The sequence below is a fragment of the Bidens hawaiensis genome, unplaced genomic scaffold (assembly GCF_021521415.1).
Source record: "Bidens hawaiensis isolate Kalapana, Puna unplaced genomic scaffold, B.hawaiensis_p1.1 tig00014981_1, whole genome shotgun sequence".
Lineage (NCBI taxonomy): Eukaryota > Viridiplantae > Streptophyta > Magnoliopsida > Asterales > Asteraceae > Bidens > Bidens hawaiensis.
Window position 1 is genome coordinate 151124 of NW_027492330.1, and position 24558 is coordinate 175681.

The following is a 24558-nucleotide window of genomic DNA, read 5'->3' on the forward strand; positions in this document are numbered from 1 at the left end:
AGCATGTTTTCGTTTAACTTGTTTGCTATCGAACTAAGGCCATAATACTAATATTTTAGCTCATATTAAACGTATATCACTTATAGATGGCCCCCCGGGATATCTGGGTCATAACCAGACCCGTTCGGTTAATCGTTCGTCTGTTATGCAAAAAGCGTTTATTTGCTGAATCGATAAATACGTACTGAGGTGTACCTTGTTTTGTCTCAAATGTCACACTTTCTAAGTAGTTAATAGTCTAAATAAGTAAATATAGATATCGACGTAGGCTTTGGGACTGGGAGTAGGTTTAAAGATTGTGTAAGTTAGTCTAAAAATCTTAATTTTAAAATAGACTCAGACGATTAATATGTAAAGCCTTTATTGTGTTTCAATGATCATCCCGAACACTAACCCCAAACATCTTCAAATATGTAACGCTACAAATTTATAAATCAAGCATAAGATCAACAAAAAGAAGTAATCCCCATGCACCGATAGTTCATTCAATTCTTCTTCTGTTTATTTTAGGTAAACATGTATTCCGACTTTTACTTACATTGGCAACCCTCATATTATGCTAAAATTGAAAAAAAGACCCCTTGTAGTTGTACTTAATTGACATGTAACAAAATACCCGACCCGTTACTGAAACTCTCACCCGCAATCGTATGTCTCCGTAGATCCTCGGTTCAATTAACAGTAGAGTATATTTGCATCATTTTCGATCGTCGGCAGGTATATATCATCGTTCACGCATCCTTAGACTGTTAATTTCAATATACAGTAGTAATATTTGAAGTTTTGGTGTTATGTTAGTAGGATATTTTCTATCGTCTGTTTAGTTAATTGTATTGGTTTAAGCCTTCATTATCTCATACATATATCTGCAATTCAATGAATCTGTTAGGGTTTCAATGTACCATAGGAATTTGCATAATTTGCTTCCTCACTTGAATGTCAATTTGATTAGAATCATATGGTTAGTGCTTTAACTAAAACTAAGCTGGTAGCAAACTCTATGTAAACATTATGACAGATTCGGTTTGAATATCTGGATGGAATAATAAATATGCAATTTCGGTGACGACGACCTTAACTGTTTTCTTATCACAAATTTAAATGAAATCTGGATTTCATTCAGTACGCCATTTTAGGGCCAGTATTGATATTTTATCAAGGTGTCAAAGCGTTAACTGGATCAATTTAACAGTACATTTAACACTAGCTCCAATGATATTACCAACAGGAAATAAGTTCCATCATAAACACTTGTGTAGCGTAAATCAGTGATTGCATAGATGATAATAAGTTGCATCCAGTTTGTTTCCAGATATGATGGTGTAGCACTTTCTTTCTATTGTCTAAAGGCTTATATGTTGTGGATAAAAGAAACTCTAGTCCTTTGTAGTTATGCAATTCAAAGAGGGAAAGCATAGCATTTTGATGGTGTCCGACTTTTTCTACCCGAATTTCGGTGGTGTGGAGAATCACATCTATCTCTTATCACAATGCTTGCTTAAGCTTGGCCATAAGGTTAGAAATATTAATAATTTACTTTTATATTTGTAGAGTTCCAACTTCCAAAAAAATCACTTATTTTAACTTTCAGGTGGTGGTTATGACTCACGCTTATGCAAACCGTTCTGGAGTGAGGTACATGACGAACGGCTTAAAAGTTTATTATGTACCTTGGAAGCCATTTCTTATGCAAAACACATTGCCAACTTTTTATGGCACACTCCCAATTATAAGAACTATTCTTATTCGGGAAAAGATCTCACTAGTTCATGGACATCAAGCCTTTTCAACCCTGTGCCACGAGGCGTTAATGCATGCACGCACAATGGGTTACAAAGTCATATTCACTGATCATTCACTGTATGGTTTTTCTGATATTGGAAGCATTCACATGAACAAAGTATTGCAGTTTACTTTAGCAGATGTTAGTCAAGCTATCTGCGTCTCCCATACAAGTAAAGAAAACACGGTTTTAAGGTCGGGTTTGCGTCCTGAGAAGGTTTATGTTATACCTAATGCTGTGGATACAACCATGTTCAAGCCTGCTCCTGAGAGACTTAGCATGGATCCAATTGTTATTGTTGTGATAAGTAGACTTGTGTATCGGAAGGGTGCAGATCTGCTGGTTGAAGTTATTCCTGAAGTGTGTCGTTTGTATCCCAATGTAAGTTCTGTCCTTGCAAGATTACATAATTTTTTAGAAATTTTGAAGATGTTATTAAAAAGCATATGTTTTAAGGTTCGGTTCATCATTGGAGGAGATGGGCCTAAGAGAGTAAGATTAGAAGAGATGAGGGAAAAACACTCTCTTCAAGATCGAGTTGATATGCTAGGTGCGGTCCCACATGCTCAAGTGAGATCAGTTTTGAATTCTGGCCATATATTTTTGAACAGGTATTCAATCGATATATTTACATAGTCATGCATCACAATAATCACATATTTGTTAGTGCTGTTAATATCACACAGTTCATTTCTAAGGGTCTTTTGTATTCTTTTGATAGTTCTTTAACTGAGGCTTTTTGCATAGCGATACTAGAGGCTGCTAGTTGTGGATTATTGACCGTTAGTACACGCGTTGGTGGTGTTCCAGAGGTGAGAATTAAAATATTTTGCTTTTTCACTGCAAATTATGAGAATTCTTTTTTCATGTTAAAATGTTTATCTTCTCTGTTTTCAGGTTCTACCAGATGATATGATTGTTCTTGCTAAACCAGATCCCGGTGATATGGTACAAGCAATTAAGAAAGCAATTCGGATACTTCCTAGTATTGATCCACAACAGATGCACCTTCGTGTAAGTTCCCTAAAATGATTCCAAGTTGGAGGTTGTGTACTTATATAAATCTTTTTGTGTTCAATTAGATGAAAGAAATGTATAGCTGGCATGATGTCGCAAAACGAACACAAATTGTGTATGACCGCGCGTTAAGATGTTCAAATCAAAGCCTCTTGGAAAGACTCCCTCGGTATGCACGTGCTAACTTTGATTATTCTAGGGTTGCAAAACGGGCGGGTTACAGGTCAAACACATCACTCAGCTAGTTAGTTTATCTGATATTGTGATATTAATCGATCTGCTAGGTACCTCACGTGTGGTGCGTGGGCAGGCAAGCTTTTCTGTTTGGTTATGATCATTGATTTCATATTATGGCGAATGTTACAACTGTGGCAGGTATGTGTCTATGCTACTTTACCCCCCCCCCCCTCTTTTTTTGTTTCTTTTGTGGTGATTATATTTGTATAAAATTATGTAGCCTGATTCTGAAATTGAGCCGGTGCCTGATTTTAAACGGACGGAGCTTAAACGGGGTTAAGAACATGACCATAATTGTGATCTTGACTTTGGTCCATATATATGTATACATGCATCATGTTTTTGTATATGCAAGGTTTTTTTGACAAAGTATAAAATTTTATCTAGTGAGTGCACTATTCAAAGACTATTGTTCTATTTTATACCAAAATTGTCCTCCATGTATGTCTGTCAATGCATTCATGTATGAACTTGAATTTACATCAAACTCCTTTTATTAGAGGTGGTAATTATATCCATTCATTTGAAATTAAGACTCTGTAGGAACATATTATTTATAACTAGTCAAATGAGAAAATATATTAATAAACTAGATACAAATTAAATGTAATATTGACCCCATTTTGACCCGAATATGGCCTCTCTTTTTCCTAAGCCGGATTTGACTGTTTTGGTCTGTTTGCTCGAACTCGTTTGTCTTGTTTTCTAACCCATGTAACCCACCAGCTATGCCTCATCTACCACCTATAAGTTTATATATTGTTTATGGTTATTTTTTATTTCAGTTACCCATTTGACAAGAAACATCTATCATACATTTATACCAGTCTAGTAGTCTTACCTTCCAATGACTTGGGTCTACAAGAAACACAGTTGGTTCACCAAAGTTAGGGAACCCACTATACCAATCACCAATGGGTCTAAGTTAGCCTACCTAATTATCCTAACCCAACTTTCATCTTTATACATTTAACTTACTTCATTCCCCATAGCTTAAACTAAAAAATGGCATCTTGCCTCAACCCTTCCACCATCGAAGACGACTCTGCCGCCCTCTTCACTGCTTCCGACAACTCCCCGGATCAATCCACCAGCCCATCTTCCTCTTCCCCACCACCACCTTACCCTTCCAAACCATCCTACAAACTAACTGTTAAAAACCTCTCTTACACTATCAAAACAGACTCCCGATTCACACGTCCATGGCTACTAAACAACCCGAACCATATAAACATTCTCAAATCGGTATCCTTCGTTGCACAAAGCTCGGAAATCATGGCAATTGTTGGGCCAAGTGGCAGTGGCAAGTCGAGTTTACTCCACTTCATATCCGGTCGTGTTAGAAACAACACTTTGGATCCCAAAACCACCATTTCACTTAACGATTTCCTGATCACGAGCCCTTCACAAATGAAGAAGATATGCGGGTTTGTGGCACAAGAAGATAACTTGCTTCCACTGCTAACTGTGAAAGAAACTTTAATGTATAGTGCCGAATATAGGCTAAAAGAAATGAGTTTAAAAGAGAAAGATGAGAGGGTTGAGTGTTTGATTCGGGAGCTCGGTTTAGTTCATGTTCGTGATAGTTTTGTAGGGGATGAAGATGATCGTGGCATATCGGGAGGAGAGAGGAAACGGGTATCCATTGGTGTCGATATGATTCCCGACCCGCCCATTTTACTCCTAGACGAGCCAACATCAGGGTTAGATAGTAGCTTGGCTCTTCAAGTGATTGAGCTACTATCTAACATGGCTAGATCAAAGCAACGCACCATCATCCTATCGATCCACCAACCGAGCTATCGGGTCCTCCAATGCATATCAAACTTTTTAATCCTCTCAAATGGCTCAGCAGTCCATAACGGGTCCCTCGAGTCACTCGAGGAAACCATTAACGAGTTGGGATTTGAAATTCCAACTCAACTCAACGCACTCGAGTTCTCAATGGAAATCAAAGAGGTTCTTGAAACATTACATAACACTAACGAGCTTGATACTTTTGAAGAACTTATGGAACCGTCTTTTGCTACTGTTTGGGCCGAACAAACGAAAGGCACGTTTCAAGAGCTTTTAAGGCGGGATCAATGCGTTGAAAGAAGTAGATTTAAACATGCGTTACATGAGATTCTAATTCTTTGTACACGATTTTGGAAGACGATTTATAGGACTAAACAACTGTTCTTGGCAAGAACAATGCAAGCAGTTGTTGGGGGGCTCGGGTTAGGCAGCGTTTATGTAAACGTTGAAAACAACGAAAATGGGATTGCGGAACGATTAGGCCTCTTCGCGTTTAGTCTTAGTTTTCTTCTTTCTTCTACTGTAGAAGCACTTCCTATATACCTTCAAGAACGAAGAGTGTTAATGAAAGAAGCATCACGAGGCGCTTACAAGACGTCTTCATATATGATTGCCAACACGATCGTGTTCCTACCGTTTCTTTTTGTGGTTGGCCTTCTATTCGCGGTTCCAGTATACTGGCTAGTCGGGTTGAACCCATCAGTCATGTCATTCGCCTTTTTCGTGTTTGTGGTCTGGCTCATTGTACTCATGGCTAGCTCTTTGGTCCTCTTTTTAAGTGCGGTTTCACCCGATTTCATATCCGGAAATTCACTCATTTGCACGGTTCTCGGTGCGTTTTTTCTCTTTTCGGGGTACTTTATACCGAAGGAAGTGATCCCGAAATACTGGATGTTTATGTACTATGTGTCGTTGTATCGGTACCCATTGGACTCGTGGTTGGTTAACGAGTATTGGGGCAGGAGGGGGGTTTGTTTCTCTCGGGAGGGTCCCGGTTTGACATGTTCGGTCACCGGGAAGGATATCTTAAAGGGTAGAGGGCTTGAATCAGACACTAGATGGATGAATGTTGGGATTATGCTTGGTTTCTTTGTGTTTTATAGAGTACTTTGTTGGATCATTCTTTCAAGAAAGGTCTCCAAAACTACAATATGAATCTTTTGTTTGAGAACAAGATGATGATATATATTTACTATATTTTTTTTGGTATTTTCATTTATTCTTTTCTTATTTTTCTCATGCCATTTCATGATATTGGATGCATAAATCGATTAATTAGCGGAATTTAGCATACATATAACACCCATAGGGGGAATTTTACGCGATATGAACTCGGTGAATCGTTTCAAGTATAATAGAACTGGCTTAACTCTTTTAACACCCACTCGAGGGTTTATTAAAATCTTTATGCTACATTACTCCCATGGTTCATGAGCCAACTAATTCACCAAGAAAATGCATATTCTTTGATCACACAAAGATAGCAACAACCCTTTTGTAAGCACCTAATCTTTTAAGTTTATGAAAGATTAAAATCAATTAACTTATCTAAAATACCCTTATACCCTTGTGAAAATAAAATCAAAATATTTGATAATTTGACATTTCATATATGAAACGTCTAAAATGGATATTTTTATTTATACAAAATAGTATTAACAAAATAAATTAATGGAGTCGTGTTACACGACAATAAAAGAGCCTACATGACATTCCGTCAACAAAAAAGACCATCTACAACACCTCCGTATATGCAAAAATGCTCCATATACGCAACAAGTGTGCTTGTAGCCGGCGTTTATTGTTGATTTTACAATGTGTGCATTGTAAACAAGTTCAAAGATCTCAGCGTACCAAAATTGAGTTGATGAATTTTTCGCATATAATGAAAAGTATGTAAGCTTTTTTTATAGTGGTAACCATTCTGACAAAGTTTTTTAGGATACAATTATTTATGTAACGAAGTATATTATCTAAAACCTTAGTCATATATAATGAGTACATACGTGTATTGCAAATATATAGCCTTAAAATAAATATCTTATGATTATAAATATTAACATTTGCTTTATAACTGTCCAAATTTAGATACATTTTTGAAACTTAATTACAACAAGAGTGAACAAGTTATAGATGACATAGCATGCAAGTTCATACATTTTGGAGTTGTGCAGCTTTAAACAATTCTTTCCATTTTTCTGTGTCACTTCCTGGTCCATCACCCTGCATCATAACAGCATTTACCACAATTTATTTTACTAAATAGCACACACTTCACAACTCATTTATAATCTAGATGGACGGGTCCTATAGCCGGGTTACATGTCAAAAACAGATTCTACTTTAATATTCTAAGATAAATTATTATCAGAAAAACAAACACTTTAAATATATAACTTTAGATTACTCACCGGGACTGAGTTGATTTCATATATTTGACCTTCAGTAAAATCTATGTCCAATGCTTGTATGCAAGCTTCCGCAACTACCAGCCAACTAACCTCTCCTACAAGTTTATCTCCTGGAAACACAAACAAATAGAGAGAGTATCTGCTTAACAAAACATTATCACCACTTAAATATCTGAAATAAGATTTTAAAACTAACATCCTTCTGTCAAATTAGTTCAAATTACTACCTTGACCAATAAGAACGGCTCGTCTTTCACCTGCTGTTGCTTTGAGCAGAGTATTTAGATCATATGATGTGTAAGGTCCATCTGTCAGCCTACCAGGTCTAATATTGCAAACACATGTTACAACTAATAAATACATAACATGAATATGTGAATGTTTTAGATTTAATAATAATATGATTAAAAGGCAACGACACTATGGGCTACAAACCTTATTATTGTATAAGGAAGTCCAGAGTTAATAACAAAGTCCTCCCCCATCTTCTTATATTTTAGAACACCAAAAAGGTTCATGATGCTGACATATCAAAGGCGGAGAAAAAAATTAGGATCAGAAAATAAACCATGTCTTCTTTTATTACAAAAATGTCGTTTTAACTATTAGTTGTTATAAAAATGACTATCTTACTTAGATTATGTAATATCACATAATCACTAACAAAACACACATCCAAACACCTTCTGAGTTTAGAAACAGAGAAATTTAAATATTTAATAACATACACTTAAACTGTAGCCATACCTCCATGGTAGTTCATTTGACTTAGTTACTCCAACTGATGAAACAAGGATGATTCTTGACAGTGATCGAGGCAGTGCTGACACAAGGTTTCTCACACCTTCCCAATCTTTAAAGTTTAAACACAAATTAACATTAAAATGCAGTTATCAAAAGCAAGGAAGATGGAATTGTTTAGCACTAAATAAGATGGTAAACTATCTGCATAAACATGTGTATGCATGCGCTTGTGTATAATTGTATATATACACACATATAGAGATGCAAGGTTACCTATATGTACTTTTAAGTGTAAACTTATATAGTACAACATTACAACGATATTTGAATGAACATATATTCATAATTAATTTTCCACCAAGTATGATTCAGACCTACTCTTTCAGGTGTGTTATCCCCATCCCATCACCGTGATGGAAACGCTGTAGTACCAGTGCAGCATATAACATGAGTTACACCCTGTAAATCAAAAGTTCAAGGTTATTGATGACCAACTTTATGGGGCGGGCGGGCTAACTGGTAAAAAGGGTTTGGCCATTTGGGTCAAAAACGTGTAGATATGTTTCATATTTTACCCGTTTGACCAGTAACATAATCAAATTGACCAGTAAATGGATTGAAAGAACAAACCTCAAACATAGACGGGTCAAGATCCTCTGAGTTCCGAGTGTCACCTTTAATCACCTACCAAAATGACTATTTAATAAAAATTTATATCGTGAACTGGTTTCACTAGTGTCAAGATAAATACTGATGTCACAATTTGTTTGCATTCATAACATGTAAAAGAATGAAAACAGAAGAAACTAGACCTGCAATTTCTCCTCTTCTTGTTCTCCAAATAGAGCAGTGGCTTTCTCTGGATTTCGCAGTAACAAATGCAATTTAACATCCCGATTTAGCAATGATGCAACAACTAATTGTCCTGCAGAGAAAGAACGTATTAGTACATATTATAGATCCATGGCAATATGATGATTGATGATACTCAACCTTATGGTTACTAAAGGGAGGTTTTGAAATGTAAATTATTTTATCTAATAGCAACTTTAATTTTATATGAATTATAAGGATGAGCAGATTTCGGTTCAGTTTGGTTATTCCAACCCACCAAAACCAAAAACAGAAATTTGGTTTTTGCAAAATCATCCACCATAATCGGGTCCACTAGTTTGGTAGTTGTTGGTTCAGTTTGGTTAATTTCTGCTAATAACCAAAAAACAAACTTGGGCTAAAGTTTGCTTAGAAATACATGAAATGGAGGTATAAAAGCTAGAATTATATGAAAATACGAATGATTCGTTTAACCGAGGGTACACAAAAAAAGCTGAGAACAAATTTTCGATTAATTCCGTTTTCGGTTAATTTCAGTTGGTTTTCAGTTTGGTTTTGGTTAATGGTTCAGTTATTACTCACTCTATGAAACCTCCAAAACTAATATAATATGCAGAAATCCCTTTGTGCATATGATGATCCCTAATTTCAAAATGATATGTTCAAGTTGAATATAAAACCACTAAAAAATTGTTGAGTTACTTACACAGGCACTAAATGTAGCAATTTAACCCTAAAAACTAGGGGTCTGCATGGCTCAGTTCGGTTAATAGCCTCAACCAAATTAACCAATCGGTTTTCAGCCGTTATTTTTTCGATTTTATTAGGTTAATAACTAAAATCAAATTTGGGATAACACCTTTACTTAGAAATACATGAAATAAATTTCTAAATACATGAAATGGAGCTATAAATATAAGAAATGGAGGTACAAAACATGAAATGGAGATATAACAGCTAAAAAAGTATGAAAATATGAATTGTTTGGTTCGGGTAATTTCGGTTAACCGAGGTTATAACAAATAAAACTAGAATACAGAAGCACCAATTACGACTACCACATAACTCCAAATTCAACTCTAGTTTTAAAACAATTGACATCCATAAAAAGAATACTAGGCTAAAATAATCATACCGACTCCTCCGGTGCCTCCAATAACGAGAACAAGCTTATTAGAAGATGCAGAAGTTGGGGCCGGGTTCTGAATTGTCTCCTGTTTCAGTGAATTGCTACAAACAGACGATTTCCGTCGTGAATTGAGCTTCGAACACGATGAGCGAAATATAGGGTTGGTTAGAAGGAATTGTGTGTAGAAATTGGGGGTTTTATTGGCTTGAAGGTGTCTAATGGGAGTGATGAGTGATAGCTTAAAAGCCATGGAAGAATGAGGATGGTGGTTGTACTATTTTCAGTGGTGGTTATGCTTTTTCATCAAATGTGGTTATTATTATAATAATAATAATAATAATAACAACAACAATAGCAACGTTCATGGTGTGTGATGCTGAGGTGACATAAATGGTGCCACTGAAACACCGCGTCTCCTTTCATTAACCACTAGTAAAGTAGTCTCTTTGGAATAGAATAGGCCACGGACATCACCGCCTACTCATTGATTTTTTTTTTATTTTTTTTGTGTGTAAATAATATGTTATAACATATGTTGAATGGTGGGGTTAAACCGTTGAAGGGTAAAAGAAAAACTGAGGTGACGTTGATATGTTAAATGATCAAGAGTGGTGTATAACGCATAGCTATAGTAAACCCGATTGCTTGAATATGGGGCATCACGGTTAAAAGAATATATGTCAACTTTGATGTATCATAGTTCTTAAATCAAGCTTCAAGCATATGATTCATATGAAACACTACTTCTCCATCATTATCGGGTTGTGCTTGATTTAAATCGTACATTTCTTCAAGATTCTCTTCTTTGACAATTCCAAAAGGTTTGGTTATCAAACCAGTCTTCACACATAGTTTGGTTATCAAACTAGACTTCACGCATAGTTTGGTTATTAAACTAGACTTCACGCATAGTTTGGTTATGGATTATCTCTTCTCTAAACGGACATTTTGGGATTGTTTCCAGAAGAAACAAATGATAGTGAACTGACATAACATAATATACATATAAGTATATTAAAACAAATATGATTAAAGAAATTATATTATACATTTGTTCTTTACGTATTTTAATTCTATAAAAATGCTTAATAATATCTTCATTAGAAATACCGGCAAACACATCTTATACAATTCAAGCATCACTTGAGTGTGTATGACTTACTGTGTTGTGATTGCAACAGACAACCTTATGCTGGTTACGTCAATAATTTTAGTAACCAATTTAACCTAGTTTAACAGACAAATCGCTGCGATTGCAGTTTGGGGAAAACCTGTGTGTGTTACTTCAATAATCATAATAATAGTTCTAACTTCGTTAAAAAAAGTCAAGGACGGACCATCGTAATGTAATTTCGTCGGGATAACAACTACCAAAAATGTACAAAATTGTGCGTTACAGTTTATGAACATGTTTTCCATCCCTCTACGAGTCAAAAATGACCAACAGAAGTTGACTTATTTAATAGAAGCTGAAATGATCCACGAAGAAGTACACTTGAAGACGCTCATTTACCTTCTTTCAGCCTGGGGATCTTCTTGTATTCATAGTTGTTTATGTCAACACTCTGCTGCAAAGCCTGCAACCAAAACAACCAATCAATAAAGTTCAGAATATATACATTTATAGAACTAGGAATGGAAAATAGGTGGGATTGGTAACGGGCCAAAAGGAGTACTCGGGTTGGGCAGACCAAGTAACACTTTTTATTACTCTTCCACACTTTACAAATAACTAACATGTTATGTATGTGCATTATTACAAAACTATGCAATCACAATAATAACATCAACTATTGTTAACAAAAAGAGATGTGTAAGGTTTCATTCCTTTAAATACATTTTAGAGAACCAGTTTGACCCACTCATCCCATTTGGCTCGTTAGTAATAAAACATAACCCAACCCATTTGCAAATAAACTGATCAAAACTGTCACCTCTAATAATTTTATACTGATGGGTTATTTATGGGTTGTTATTAGGGTTCTAAATGAACCGAAAGAAACCAGCAAACAAGAACAAGGCTTGTCCGTGCTTGTTCGCTATGTTTAATCGAACAAACACAAACACTTCAACGAGCATATTTTCTTATTTAGAATAACACGTTTGCTTGTGTTCACTCATTAAAAATAAACGAACTTCCTGCTGAATAATTTGTTTAACTTTCGGTTTGCTTACACATTACAGCCCTAGTTATTAATATTATGTTACCTTTAGCTCCTCTTCCAGTGACAAGTTTTTGGGTTTGTAAGATTCAGTCGGTCCTGTTCTTGAAAGGGCTTTTTTTGTTTCAAGGATCTCCCACGCTTGGTCGTCTTTCACCTTAGCTATATCCTTGCTAAATTTCACATCAATAAGATGAAAATCAAGAAAATAATATGAAAGAAATGATGTTATACGCATTAATTTTGATTTAATAACTCAGTTAAGTATCACCAGGGGCGGACCTACATAGTAGCCGTCGGGGTCCCGGGACACCAATGTTTTTTAAAATTTATTTAGAAGCGATATAGAAAATTTTTGAAGGACCCCATATAAATTATCACTTGGACCCCATAACAATGTTACAGATCTGCTCTGCTGGGAAAGATCCTTGTTTTGGGTGTGGAATGTCCCAGGTTCGAGTCTCATCCACAATCCGTTTTTTCTATGTTTTTGCTATTTTCTTTTTTAGTCAAATAGTCAATATAATAATTAGGGTTTTTTAAGTTTATAACATCAACCAGAACCAGAACAGATCTGAACGTTGTTGCTCAACCTCAACTCCTCAACACTGCTCAAGCCTCCGCAAGACCGCCACCAACCCACCACCTGCCGCCGCGGCCCTTCTCAGCCACCATCCATCCCTTTGGCGCTCCTCTGTCTTCATTGCTTTCTGATTTTGCCACAACTTTCAGGTAATTTTAAACACTTACTCCATAAAATAAAGATATCCAATTGATTGATTTTATGCAATTATTTACTTAGATTAGTAACTGTATGTTGTATATTATTGTTAGATTACGACTTTGTTATGTCAAAAACTTAATTTTAAGGTTAGTTATTCAAGAATCATTGAAAAGAATGGGGAAAGGGTTTGAAGATGGGGTATTGTTATATATATATATATATTATAGATTTAGAGAAGAGCCATGCTATGGAGTTAGGGTTTGAGGAGAGTAGCACGGTTTAGATCGTGCAAAAACGGTTCATTTAAGAGTGTTTCAATTTGGCTAGGGTCAAAACGATTCTTTTTTCAAAATTTTAATTTTGTTCAGGTCGAAACTGGCTTTGACCACTAGACTCTTGTTGAATAGAGTTGTAACATAATAAGTTAATTAAGCATAACTTAGATGGTCTAGCTATTTACGAGTATGAGGAATTTTGTGAGAAACGCGGGTAAATATCTAAAATGGGTTTAGTCATGTTAAATTAGTAGCAAAAGGAATATTTGGAGCCTGTATTTATTTACTTTCTATTTCGTAATGGCAAAGCTTTGATTTTGCAGATGGAAGCATGTAACTTGTTCATATCATGATTGTAATGTTTTCTCTTATCGTTTTGAATGACATCCTATTGTGTGGGTTTTATTATGATGATATTGTTTTCTATTATGTTTCTCCACTCGACCCGACCTGACCTGACCCGACCCAAACAACGACCGACCCAAAAATTTGAACGCCGAAAATAACGGGACCCCGTTGTCAAAAAATCCTGGGTCCGCCACTGAGTATCACTCACCTTCCCTGCAAGAGATGACCGAGCCCAAGTGCTCCAAACACGGTTAGTGAAATCATAGGAAGCCCGTACCTGATAAACGGCCCTTTTCTTCCCCACCTTTTGAACCCTGAAGTTGAATTCTGAACCTTACCGGCCTTTGTGGCTCCAAGTTTATTACCTTGCTCCATTGTTCCAACTGTTGTCATCCTTAAATACCGCAAAGTGACATGTACTGTATTGGAAAATATGTAACAATTATGCAGAATGCCACATCACTTAAGGTCTTAACTTTAATTCATAAATCATAACAGCCAATAAGTTCATCATTTTAATTTTCAGACAACACGCATTATTACTTCGAAGTAGGGCTGTAAACGAACCGAACGTTCTACGGGAACTTCGTTTATGTTCATTTGTTTAATAAATGAACGAACATGAACAAGAAAAATTTCTTCGATTGACTAAACGAACAAACAAGAACGAAGACCATGTTCGTTCAATTGTGTTCGTGATCATTCAGTAAAGCGTTCGCTTGCGTCGGTTTATGTTTGTTCATTAAAGGTTTTCTAATACTTTTTAATGACCTTATTTTATCTTATTATATAGAATTACGCAAAATTATTAACCCAAACTTGGTAGCCTGAACAAACCATTGACCCTGACCATTCTCGGTTAGTCGAATCGAATAAAACATTGGTTGTGTTCATGACATTGGTTGTGTTCATGAGCGGTTCACGAAAAAATTCATTTCTTAATGAACGAACACGAACATGAAATTAAAATTTCGTTCGGTTAGGTGTTAGGTGTTCGTTAACCATTCACTTATCCGATAAAAGCTTAACAAACGAACAAGAACAAGACCTGGTTCGGTTCGATTCATTTACAACCCTACTTCTAAGAAAGGTAGTATGTGTTCTCTTCTGTTAACGAAATTAAATTAAATTCCATGTGATATACATTTTAGTCGCCGGAAAAATAAACTAAATAAAATAAGAATTGGCAAACGCTAATCGGACAATCGGAGAACTGAACATGTATGTATGGCGTTCGAATTGGTTACGGAATCGAAGAGAGGATTCGATTGTTACCTGGTCTTGTGAGCCAAAAGCAGGAGTCGTTCAGTGGCTGTTTGACGGTTGGCGGCTTTCGTACGGCAGATCCGCGGTGAATCGTTTGACTGAAGAGGTTAGGATTGGATTTGATGGTGGTGGTGACTGACTCACAGGAGCTACGAATTCGCCAGCAATGGTTTGTGTTAGTGGGTTCGAGGTCAGACTAACCACGAGACCGAAAATTGTTTTCGACAAGTGACCTGGGTCGACACAAGTTTCACAAGCTCCGATATGATAAGTGAAACTTCGTTTAGCTGAAAGAACAAACACTGGCATATACCATGTTTAAAATTATATTCAATGAACAAATTAGTTCAATTTTTAACTTCGCATCACACATGTTATGCTCATGTTTTGGGAATTTAATGAGTGAGTAAGTCAAAAAAACGTTAGCTCAGGCTCGAAGTTAAACGACCCAAGTTTGAGCTAGCGTTGCTCAAGTTAGTTTTGGCTTATCAAGCCAACTCATTTGTTTTTTCAAACTTTAATATAAAATAATATTCTTAAATTAATGCATAATTTATAAATAGATTCAGTACGAACCAACAATGAGCTTAGGTTTTCTTTTCTCTTTCCTTTTTTTTAAACAATAGATATTATTGAAAAAACAAATCTATTAGCAGGAAGCTAGAGACAGGTACAAAAACGAAAGTAAACAAACTAGAACAAAGGAAAGATTAAAAAATTAAAGTTACATCATTTTTTCCCATTCCAAGCTTAAAAAGGTTAAAAGATAGTAAATTCATTAGCAAACTTGACTAGTTGAGTTTGGTTCGATAACTTGAAATATTGTTTAGAGTATACTTGAAGATGAAGGGTTGAACCCAGATAAGTGATTGAAGGGCTGTAAAGTGAAGTTGTTGTCTCTATCTCTAGATTGTTTGGTGATTTTTGTTTTGTAACCTGAGTGTTTGATCGAGAGATTATTTGTAATTGTTTATCTGTTCCTTGACTCATAATAATATCATTACTTTGGCAAAGATTTAGTTTAGGAATTAATCACAAATTCACGACTGAATTTGTAAGGTTCTTAAATTCTTGTTATTCCTGAGTTTAATTTAATCCGGTACATGTTTTGTGACGCAAAGTTCGCTCTGTTTTTTATCCGTAAGAAGGAAAACGTCTTGTGGTCACCTACTAGTCATGCGGAAACCTTAACATTTCTACACCTTCACAATAGCTAGCACGTAACGATAATTACCGCTCGTAGCATGTAACATTTCTCCATGACACGTGTGGTTTTTCAGGAAGAATTAGTAACTCTTGGATAAAACTGTAACCTCCCAAGGTAGTAGTTTAACCCAAGAGATCAAGATGTATGTCATGGCTCGAGTTCGACTAAAACTAACCACTATATATGCTATAACTTAATAAACATTAAAATCTTATCTTAATCTCCAATGAGCAAAACAAGCTTTACATTCACTCGAACTCGTTTACAAGCTAACCGGTGTTAAACAAACTAGAAGCCATACGACCATACGCATAATATGAAGAATTATATTATTTTTGTCACTTTTGATTGGGCGATTGCAAGGTATCTCAACCCACCAGTCGTCATCACCTGGCGTCTCCACTACTGCTGCTCCTCGTTGATTTTCATTTCATTTCATTTCATTAATTTAATAAACCCTAGCTTAGCTACTTCACCACACACTCTCATCTGGCTCCTCCTTGTTTCTATCATCAATGGCGAATCCATTGAATCCACACATCTTCGAGTCATTCTATTCAGTCATTACACTCGTGTTCATCGTAATCGCCTGCGTTGAGCTCTGCGATGCGTCTACCGTCGTTGACGTTTACCGCCTCATTCAGTACGATATCTCCGGTTCACCGTTCGGATCTCGTGCTGCATCCATCAATCATCACGCCGGTTCTTCTCTCTCGGCTCCTGGTTCCGATCTGTCTCGCACTGTTGCCGTACTGTCTCTACGTGAATTGAATGAAACCTTCATTCGAGGTAGTTAATTAATTATTGATCTCGGTTGAATCCGATTTATTTAGTGTTTTTATTATTATTAGTTGATTGAGCATATTATTAAATCTAGAAAGTAAGATCAGTTTGATATGCTGCTTCACTGCTCAGTCTGTTTTATAGAATTTAGTTTTTATTGAGTTCGAATTAGATGATTCATCGATAAAGGCGCTGTTGATAGGTGGAATATACTTGAGATATATACTGATTCACGATTATTATTATTATAAAGTCGATTGAGACTTTACCTATTTGATTAGATTCATCAAAGTTGTGATTGGACGTTATAAAAGTAGTGGTAGTTAATTTGTTATACGATATTGCCATGGGGATGGTTTGCTATGGGCAGTCGGTAGTGGATAGATTGGCGAATATTTAATGCAGATCGATTGCTTGCTTGCATAACAAGTTTGACTAAAGCAGAATTTAAAGAGAAGTTTACCAGCTGTTATTAAAGTTTATGCTATCCTAACTGTTATAACTAGCTGAATATACTTGATAAACAAACTGATTCACTCTTTTGTAAAGTTGATTGAGATTCGCTAAAGTTGTGATTCTAAGGTGGTGGATAGATCAGAGAAAATTGATTGCTTGCATGAGAAGTTTGACTAAACCAGAATTTAAAGAGATGCTTATAGACTGTTTCCAAAGTCAATGCTATTCCAAGTGCTACTATTTTTGAAAATTAATTTTGGATGCATTTTGATGATGAGAGATGTGTTTTCTATTTTTGTATTCTTTATGAAATTATGAATGTTGGTATATTAGAATTGTTTCTTACTTTTTACCCATTGGCTGAATTTGAAGCCAATGGAAATCGGAATTCAAGCTAATTGCATTTAGATTTAAGATTTGAAGTGGAAGGAACGCGACGTCAAAGGGAGGGAGTGTGATAAATAACTGTTTAGAGGAAAAAAATCAGAAGATGAAAGTAAATGTTGTTTGAAATTGAAGCAACGTGACGGGTTTGATGAGATAAATTGATATGTACTAAATTATCAAATCTGACATGATTATATGATATCCATGCGTGCATGGGGTGCACAATTCTTTGTTTTGCATCCTGTTTGGCCTAAAGTGTCAAGTTTATCTGATCATAGTTTTGTTGATTCTTTTGTTGTATTCATTCAATCCTTCTCCAACTAGTTTGGTATAAATGGGTTTTCATTGTTGTTATTGCTTCTATATTTAGCTTAGTCAGGGTTCTAACTTTGTTGTCCACATGGCAGAATATATTGAACAGGGAAAGCCATTAGGGGGCTTACTACTGCTACTTCCTCAAGTTTTTCGTTCTGATAACTGTCAAACGGTTGCTGATAATTGTGATTATACGGATATGAAAAAACTGTTGGCGAATTTAGAGCAGAAGCTAATACATTCTACCATTCAAGTGAGTGAACAATATATGTGCATAATGGTTATTTATCTTTGCTCATATGCAAATGAATGTTTAACAAAAAAAATGATGTTTAACTATGATGCTTAAACTTAATAATTCCTCTTAAGTCAGAAGATGGTGCTTATTTTTTTATTTTATTTTTTATTTTTTTGTGATTCACTTTTGGTACATTGTTTATTGATTATGTTTTCATCTTACAGTATCCTGTGTATTTTGCTTTTGAAGATGAAGATCTAGCTAAAGTGTTAGCCGATATCCAGAAAAATGATGCGGCTGGTCAGCCTGCAACAGCAACCACAGGCGGGTTAGTATATATTTTATACGCTTACTGCTTAGGTTTTAATAATTTTATACTACAACTAACAGAAAATTTACGTTCTGTTTACATTGTTTTCTATGTAACAAAATTTTGTGATCCAACCTGTTGTTACTATTAATATGAAACTGCTAACCTTAAATGCAAAATTTATCTTGTAGCATCACAATTAGAACATGTGTTATTTACAGAGTTGGTATTTAGTACCTACCTCGTATTTCTGATGATAACCGATTGCATGCCCTTTTCGTGTTGCTCACTTGCTCCCGTGTCATCTTTCTAAACACAACATTTCAAGTGAAATTCTTATCACTAAGGTTGTGTACCGTCATACTAAGTCTATATACAAAACAATTTGTTTGCAACAATCTGATCATGCAGATGAAAATCATATCTCACTGACATTAAACTTGCATATAAGCAGATACTATCTCAATAACAATTCATATTGTTATATTTCTCATTTCTGAAAATCTTCAACACATCCGATCTTTATCTTTATGATCTGAAGTTGTACTGTTCTATGCTTTTTTTATAGAAGATCCATGAAGATTTTTATAGTACATTCAACTTAATTAGGATATTGGTGGTGATCTTGGCTGCATTCCTTTCTATCTTTGCAGATACAAGCTTATTGTTACGTCACCAGCTCCTAAGAAACTTGCATCTCCAACAATCACAAACATCCAGGTTTTTTTTCTTCAAAACATGTCATCACCTATTGTTTACACTTGTATTTGCTGAAATGGGTCCACCCGTTTTGCTACCTAGACAAAGAAATACAAACCCTGGATATGTTCTGATGCTAAGAGCCTAAAACCTAACTATTTACATTTTACAGGGATGGCTGCCTGGATCGAAAGCTGACGGGGATTCAAGGCAACTCCTAACAATCGCCATCGTGGCATCATATGACACATTTGGTGCAGCTCCGGTAATTTACGAGATTACCCTTCAATTAATTCTTATAATCATATTACATCTACTTAATTGCGTCTTGAAGTTTTATTTATAGGCATTGTCAGTTGGAAGTGATAGCAATGGGAGTGGCGTAGTAGCGCTTCTTGAAATTGCGAGGTTATTTTCTGTTTTGTATTCCAACCCTAACACGAGAGGAAGGTATAATATACTCTTTGGGTTGACATCTGGCGGGCCTTATAACTTCAATGGAACTCAGAAGGTGTGTATCTTTTGGCTGACTCTATATTAGATATGGCAATTTCAACCCATTTATTTACAAATGTGTTGATTTGGGTTTTATTTTTCTCAAAAATGTTTTATTGCTTGCAGTGGCTTAGAAGTTTTGATCAGCGTTTGCGTGAAAGTATTGATTATGCTATCTGCCTGAACAGTCTTAGCTCAGGAGAAAATGGGTTATGGCTTCATGTTTCTAAACCTCCAGAGAATGCTTACGTGAAGCAAATTTTTGAGGCAAGTGTATAATATTTAATAATTTCCTAGGAAACACGTAACGATACTTATGCTTAAATATCCACCTTAAAAACATGCTTAATCTGTTCAAAAGTTGATTCCTGTCTAAACTCTCGTGTGCAGGGTTTATCCAACGTAGCAGAGGAATTGGGCCTTAAAGTTGGATTAAAGCACAAGAAAATAAACGTTTCCAATTCTCGAGTTAGTACACTAAGACGATATGGATGTTATAAATTTAAGACATTGCAATTTAAGTTTATGCTAACGGTTACTATATGCAGGTTGCATGGGAGCATGAACAGTTTTCAAGGTTAAGAGTTACTGCAGCCACACTCTCTGGACTTTCTGTTGCACCAAACTTACTGGAAAATACTGGAGGCATTGCTGATAAAAGGTGAATTTTTAGAAACCCTGTCATATTTATCATCTAGATAAACCATATAAGACCAAGTGTTATGGGTGTTATTCACCGCTACATCACCAAGGAATAACGCTTGAAACCATTACAACCCTTGGAGGATGGGCGCCAAACCCATGTTCAATCCATTGGGGCGCTAGTGCAGTAACGAGCAAAGGGGCTCAGAATCATTCGTTCATATATTTATTAATTACAAAATTATTATAAACTTGGTTGTTGACACCCCTCCCCCCTCTCTCCTTCCCTCTCCACCACACAAGCTTAGTTAAACCCCCCCCCCCTTTCCAACTGCCTACGTGGCAGTGACGTGGCGGCACTTAACTAACCCCCTTTCATACACTCAGTCTAATAAGCCAAATCATTTCTCTTTATTTGCTAATTTCGTTTTGTTTGCTTTGTCATCAGAGAGTTTGTCAATGAAGATACAGTTGTTCAAAGTGTAAAATTGGTTGCCGAGAGTCTGGCTGTAAGAACCTTACTAAATAAATAATTAATATTATTGTTAATTTTACAGTTTCCATAGTAATGAGCTCTTTGATTTGCTTAAACTACTATTATATGCAGAGGCATATATATGGTCAGGAGGGCAAGAACATCAATATATTTGCAGATAACAGTAGTTTGGCGGTTAATCCTTCTTACATACAATCATGGCTTGACCTTTTATCAAAAACACCTCGTGTGGCACCTTTTCTCTCAAAGGACAATGCAATTATAACGGCGCTGAAAAAGGTATTTTCAATTTGATATTTTATTATTTTGTGTTTTTTGGTTTTGCTAAAAAAAATTTAAGTTAAAATCAAATTTGTTAATTTCAGGAATTAGCAGATCATGTTGTAGAAGTGAATTTGCAACATGATGTGATCGATGGGATGTTTACTTTTTATGATTCTACAGTTAATACACTGCAGATTTATCAGGTATAGTTATTCACATTTTGTATTATCAAGTTTTTAGGAGTAATTGTTGGTTTTACCCACTTTCGTCTCCTCATGATCTAAACCGAAAGTCGAACGTACCTTAACTTATTGCAGGTCGCCAGTGTAACATTTGACTTGCTCTTGCTACTTGTTCTCGGTTCATACTTGATCACCCTTTTCAGTTTTCTCGTAGTAACTACCAGGGTATGAACTTCTCATTTATTGCATTTTTGATTTATTAGTTTATTAAAAAAAGTTGTAAAAAATTATCTGTGTTGATATCATTCAACAGGGTGTGGATGATCTCATCAGTCTTTTCCGTCGTCCTCCGTCTCGCAAAGTGAAATCAACTTGATGATGAAACACAGTCAGTTGTGCTGCAAAACTTTGAGGTTTCTGCATAGCTAAGTCGTTCTGACTGCAGAGATTAGATGCGCTCTTAACGGTCTCTTGTAGCTTTACTTGTAGTTTACCCGAGGACTATTATTTTTGTTTGTTATAAATCACAAACATGCAGAAATTTTTGGTTATGCTTAGACATGTAACCTCTGTAATCTTTTCCGGCAGTTTATAGTAAATTTGTTCTCAGTAATGCCTGGGATTTATGGCAAAAATAAGCTCTTTCTTTGTAGGGTGACCTATCTATATGTACGGTCAGTCCTGAGTCCTGACTCCTGACCTATGGTAGAAACCGTGAAAGGCTAAGGTTGCCTAAACTCTAAAGGGTGTAAACGAGCCAAGTCTGAATTTGCCTAAGTTTAACTTTGGTTTGTTTTAGAGCTCTATTTTAAAAGCTTCACCTCATTGTATAGGCCTTGAGCTTTCGATGAGCTGATCTCATGTTGCTCACGAGTGGTTAGACTCATACCTCGTAAAAGATCACACACATGAGCTGTATTTAGCACTTGCCATTCAAGCATCTTCTTAGGCCGATTTCAATAGACTTATTATAAACACTAAAGTTTTTTATTACATCGAAACAAAAGGCAAGCGGGTAGCAAGGTGCGCCGCTACCCCTTTTTGAATTGCAAAACCCAATCTTTTAAAAACTGAAAATTATAGCTTTAACCTATAAAACTGAAAATTATAATTTTATACCAATGTAACTAACATTTTGTAATGATTGGATTTAGATTGTAGACTAGAGGAACGAGGGATTGACACAATAGGTAGGGCTGTCATAACATGTCGGACATGGCACACCAAGACACGACACGATGACCTGTTGTGCCAAAAACAACACGACACGATACCTAATCGTGTCATTTTTTTCAAACACGAACACAAACCTGTTTAGTAACAGGTTAATCTGTTAAGGGACCTGTTTAAAGACACAATGAATTATGCATGTATAACGAAACCAAAATATTCAAAACGAGCATAAAAGTTTCATGATTATTCTTGTGAGCCTAATCAACATGAAGCTCAGGCACAAACTCGTTTATTACATGAGATTCAATTACAGCCAGAGTTTGTTTAGCTTCAACTTAATTGCTGTCCAAAAAAAGAAAAAAAAAAGCCTTCAATTCAATTAGACTTTTTACTAAGCTGTCATGAGCGATGAGAATCGTTAAACGAGTAGGCACCACTCTAAAGTTTGGCATCAACGAAACCTAGCTAACATATTTGGCTTTACATTCATTCATAAAATATGCATACTTTGTGTAATCTCAACATAGATCTATACCAAGTTAGACATCAAAGTACTCACCTTTTGCAACCTACATCTATATAAACACCAGTCTTGAATGGCATCGCGGTGACGTGGATATTCCACCATCTTTGTACTGATCCAGCAGCTTTGTTCATATATATACTTACAGTTACACAAGCCAACCTCTGTATACTGCTACCATAAATGCTATATGCACACCGATACGCTTACCTGTCAATTAAAATTTAAAACTCATATAATTTGCATTCTCTCCATAATAAACAGCCATGTATTTGATATAGAATCATATCCACAGTTTGCATCAACGTATACAAAGGGCATATAAGAAGAAATACCAGATTACTCACCTAACATATGGCGGTTGGTCTATATCTGAACTCTGTAGGATGTTTGCTTCAAGTTTTTTTAAATTATTACGCACATTTTCAACTTTTGAAGATAGATGTTCATTGTGCCCGTCAACATCTTTCATTATAGCAAGAAGTTGTTCTCGATACACTGCAGTTAGCCGCTTCTTTACACGCAATTCAGCACTTAGTTCCTGAATTCTCTTGTCTTTTTCATCCTACGCGGAGTAAATGCAAAATATGTTGTTGCAAATATTTCAACTACAATATTTGAGAATTAGTTAACTTACAAATAGGGGTCGTCTCTTCATAACCAAAACATGAAGTGGATGATTATGTTCCTTTATAAACTTCCTAACAACCCAATTCCCGGGTTTCTCTCTTTTTACTAAAATCATTGCTGCACAATTTTCTATACCCTTTTTCTTTTTCTTGATCATAATGGTCTCGGTTTTTTCATGATTTTCTATATCGCCTCTACATCCAAGTCCTCGGGATATTATTGTTCCATCTCTTTCTGACTTACGGGAAGATAAAACACGAGTAATAAAACCAACCCGCTCTGCATAATTATGATAAAATGTTATTGCTGCTTCATCTGATTCAAACAGCATACCCTCACATGGTTCTTGAATTTGGTCAGCTTCACGCATATTCAGTTCAGGTAGCTCTATCTTTTCAATATCATCTTCATCCTCCAATAAAATTTGTTGTTTATCCACTGGGATATAAAGGAATGCAAATGTAAGTATAAGTTACAATATAACCAGCCGAATTGAATAATTAGAATCGGATAATGAAATAACAATTAATTACCATCAACAGATACGGTAACATTGTTCCAAGAAATCTGTCCTTGCTGACATGTAGATTGTGGTATACAAGTAGGTGTTGGATCATGATATAATGAAGACATGATTTTTGTAGCCTTCATTCATTTTAAGGTAAACCGGTATTAATATATAATTAAATACTAATAATAGTGTTGGGATAAATACAAACAACTCTGAGCATGATAGGCATAGAGTAATGATATATCATTACTGTTAACAGTTTTTGAACTAGAATAACCATTATAATTACTCATTTTTTGTAATGTAATTGTCTCTAATTATTTGTACATTTGGTTTAAGGTTAATAATTTCATTTGTACCAAATATCACCCTTCATATTAATATAAGCCAGCAGCATAATTAAGAGATGAATCTAATTTAATTAATGCTATAGAATCTGCTAAAGTAAATTACATTACTTTCCTAATAATAAATTGCTAAATTGAAGTATAAAATAAGAACCTAGATCGAGGAAATGCAA

At 35.6% G+C, this 24558-nt stretch overlaps 6 protein-coding genes across 6 annotated transcripts; 3 read left to right on the forward strand and 3 right to left on the reverse strand.

The window, feature by feature from the left end:
• The first annotated feature begins 672 nt into the window (after window positions 1-672).
• LOC143548213 (phosphatidylinositol N-acetylglucosaminyltransferase subunit A-like) lies at window positions 673-3365 on the forward strand. Its single transcript, XM_077039439.1, has 9 exons — window positions 673-717; window positions 1391-1515; window positions 1592-2164; window positions 2240-2394; window positions 2505-2595; window positions 2681-2797; window positions 2866-2969; window positions 3085-3175; window positions 3258-3365. The coding sequence occupies exons 2-9, from the start codon at window positions 1393-1395 to the stop codon at window positions 3315-3317; spliced, it is 1314 nt and encodes a 437-aa protein (XP_076895554.1). The 5' UTR covers window positions 673-717; window positions 1391-1392; the 3' UTR covers window positions 3318-3365.
• A 677-nt stretch (window positions 3366-4042) lies between these two features.
• Window positions 4043-5989, forward strand: LOC143548214 (ABC transporter G family member 23-like). The gene has a single exon (XM_077039440.1). It carries the CDS (start codon window positions 4043-4045, stop codon window positions 5987-5989), a length of 1947 nt encoding a protein of 648 aa, XP_076895555.1.
• A 936-nt stretch (window positions 5990-6925) lies between these two features.
• Window positions 6926-10202, reverse strand: LOC143548233 (protein TIC 62, chloroplastic-like). The gene is made up of 9 exons (XM_077039457.1): window positions 9959-10202; window positions 8802-8914; window positions 8620-8673; window positions 8364-8448; window positions 7993-8098; window positions 7681-7767; window positions 7473-7570; window positions 7246-7355; window positions 6926-7057 (listed from the first exon to the last, which is right to left on the reverse strand). Exons 1-4 carry the CDS (start codon window positions 10200-10202, stop codon window positions 8395-8397), a joined length of 465 nt encoding a protein of 154 aa, XP_076895572.1. The 3' UTR covers window positions 6926-7057; window positions 7246-7355; window positions 7473-7570; window positions 7681-7767; window positions 7993-8098; window positions 8364-8394.
• On the reverse strand, window positions 6986-7730 carry LOC143548232 (sanguinarine reductase-like). The gene is made up of 4 exons (XM_077039456.1): window positions 7681-7730; window positions 7473-7570; window positions 7246-7355; window positions 6986-7057 (listed from the first exon to the last, which is right to left on the reverse strand). The coding sequence occupies exons 1-4, from the start codon at window positions 7728-7730 to the stop codon at window positions 6986-6988; spliced, it is 330 nt and encodes a 109-aa protein (XP_076895571.1).
• Window positions 10203-11288: 1086 nt separating the features above from the next.
• Window positions 11289-13836, reverse strand: LOC143548215 (uncharacterized). The gene is made up of 3 exons (XM_077039441.1): window positions 13670-13836; window positions 12161-12287; window positions 11289-11529 (listed from the first exon to the last, which is right to left on the reverse strand). The coding sequence occupies exons 1-3, from the start codon at window positions 13834-13836 to the stop codon at window positions 11458-11460; spliced, it is 366 nt and encodes a 121-aa protein (XP_076895556.1). The 3' UTR covers window positions 11289-11457.
• A 2613-nt stretch (window positions 13837-16449) lies between these two features.
• On the forward strand, window positions 16450-21845 carry LOC143548216 (uncharacterized). The gene is made up of 14 exons (XM_077039442.1): window positions 16450-16723; window positions 17968-18128; window positions 18338-18441; window positions 19077-19143; window positions 19295-19387; window positions 19469-19633; window positions 19744-19884; window positions 20008-20085; window positions 20166-20278; window positions 20708-20768; window positions 20867-21034; window positions 21121-21222; window positions 21337-21426; window positions 21515-21845. Exons 1-14 carry the CDS (start codon window positions 16450-16452, stop codon window positions 21575-21577), a joined length of 1680 nt encoding a protein of 559 aa, XP_076895557.1. The 3' UTR covers window positions 21578-21845.
• The last annotated feature ends 2713 nt before the right edge of the window (window positions 21846-24558 follow it).

What these genes read in the sequence shown, in the direction of transcription:
- LOC143548213 (XM_077039439.1), top strand. Translation starts at nt 1,393, where the DNA reads ATGCAATTCAAAGAGGGAAAGCATAGCATTTTGATGGTGTCCGACTTT. An exon ending in TGTGTCGTTTGTATCCCAAT is followed by an intron (nt 2,165 to 2,239) that starts GTAAGTTCTGTC and finishes ATATGTTTTAAG; the next exon opens with GTTCGGTTCATCATTGGAGG. An exon ending in GCGTTGGTGGTGTTCCAGAG is followed by an intron (nt 2,596 to 2,680) that starts GTGAGAATTAAA and finishes CTCTGTTTTCAG; the next exon opens with GTTCTACCAGATGATATGAT.
- LOC143548214 (XM_077039440.1), top strand. Translation starts at nt 4,043, where the DNA reads ATGGCATCTTGCCTCAACCCTTCCACCATCGAAGACGACTCTGCCGCC.
- LOC143548232 (XM_077039456.1), bottom strand. Translation starts at nt 7,730, where the DNA reads ATGGGGGAGGACTTTGTTATTAACTCTGGACTTCCTTATACAATAATA. An exon ending in CTTCCTTATACAATAATAAG is followed by an intron (nt 7,571 to 7,680) that starts GTTTGTAGCCCA and finishes TTGCAATATTAG; the next exon opens with ACCTGGTAGGCTGACAGATG. An exon ending in ATGAAATCAACTCAGTCCCG is followed by an intron (nt 7,058 to 7,245) that starts GTGAGTAATCTA and finishes GTTATGATGCAG; the next exon opens with GGTGATGGACCAGGAAGTGA.
- LOC143548233 (XM_077039457.1), bottom strand. Translation starts at nt 10,202, where the DNA reads ATGGCTTTTAAGCTATCACTCATCACTCCCATTAGACACCTTCAAGCC. An exon ending in TGGAGGCACCGGAGGAGTCG is followed by an intron (nt 8,915 to 9,958) that starts GTATGATTATTT and finishes CTTTCTCTGCAG; the next exon opens with GACAATTAGTTGTTGCATCA. An exon ending in AAGAAGAGGAGAAATTGCAG is followed by an intron (nt 8,674 to 8,801) that starts GTCTAGTTTCTT and finishes TCATTTTGGTAG; the next exon opens with GTGATTAAAGGTGACACTCG.
- LOC143548215 (XM_077039441.1), bottom strand. Translation starts at nt 13,836, where the DNA reads ATGGAGCAAGGTAATAAACTTGGAGCCACAAAGGCCGGTAAGGTTCAG. An exon ending in GGTCATCTCTTGCAGGGAAG is followed by an intron (nt 12,288 to 13,669) that starts GTGAGTGATACT and finishes TGTGAAATTTAG; the next exon opens with CAAGGATATAGCTAAGGTGA. An exon ending in CACTGGAAGAGGAGCTAAAG is followed by an intron (nt 11,530 to 12,160) that starts GTAACATAATAT and finishes TTTTGGTTGCAG; the next exon opens with GCTTTGCAGCAGAGTGTTGA.
- LOC143548216 (XM_077039442.1), top strand. Translation starts at nt 16,450, where the DNA reads ATGGCGAATCCATTGAATCCACACATCTTCGAGTCATTCTATTCAGTC. An exon ending in TAATACATTCTACCATTCAA is followed by an intron (nt 18,129 to 18,337) that starts GTGAGTGAACAA and finishes TTCATCTTACAG; the next exon opens with TATCCTGTGTATTTTGCTTT. An exon ending in CAACAATCACAAACATCCAG is followed by an intron (nt 19,144 to 19,294) that starts GTTTTTTTTCTT and finishes TACATTTTACAG; the next exon opens with GGATGGCTGCCTGGATCGAA.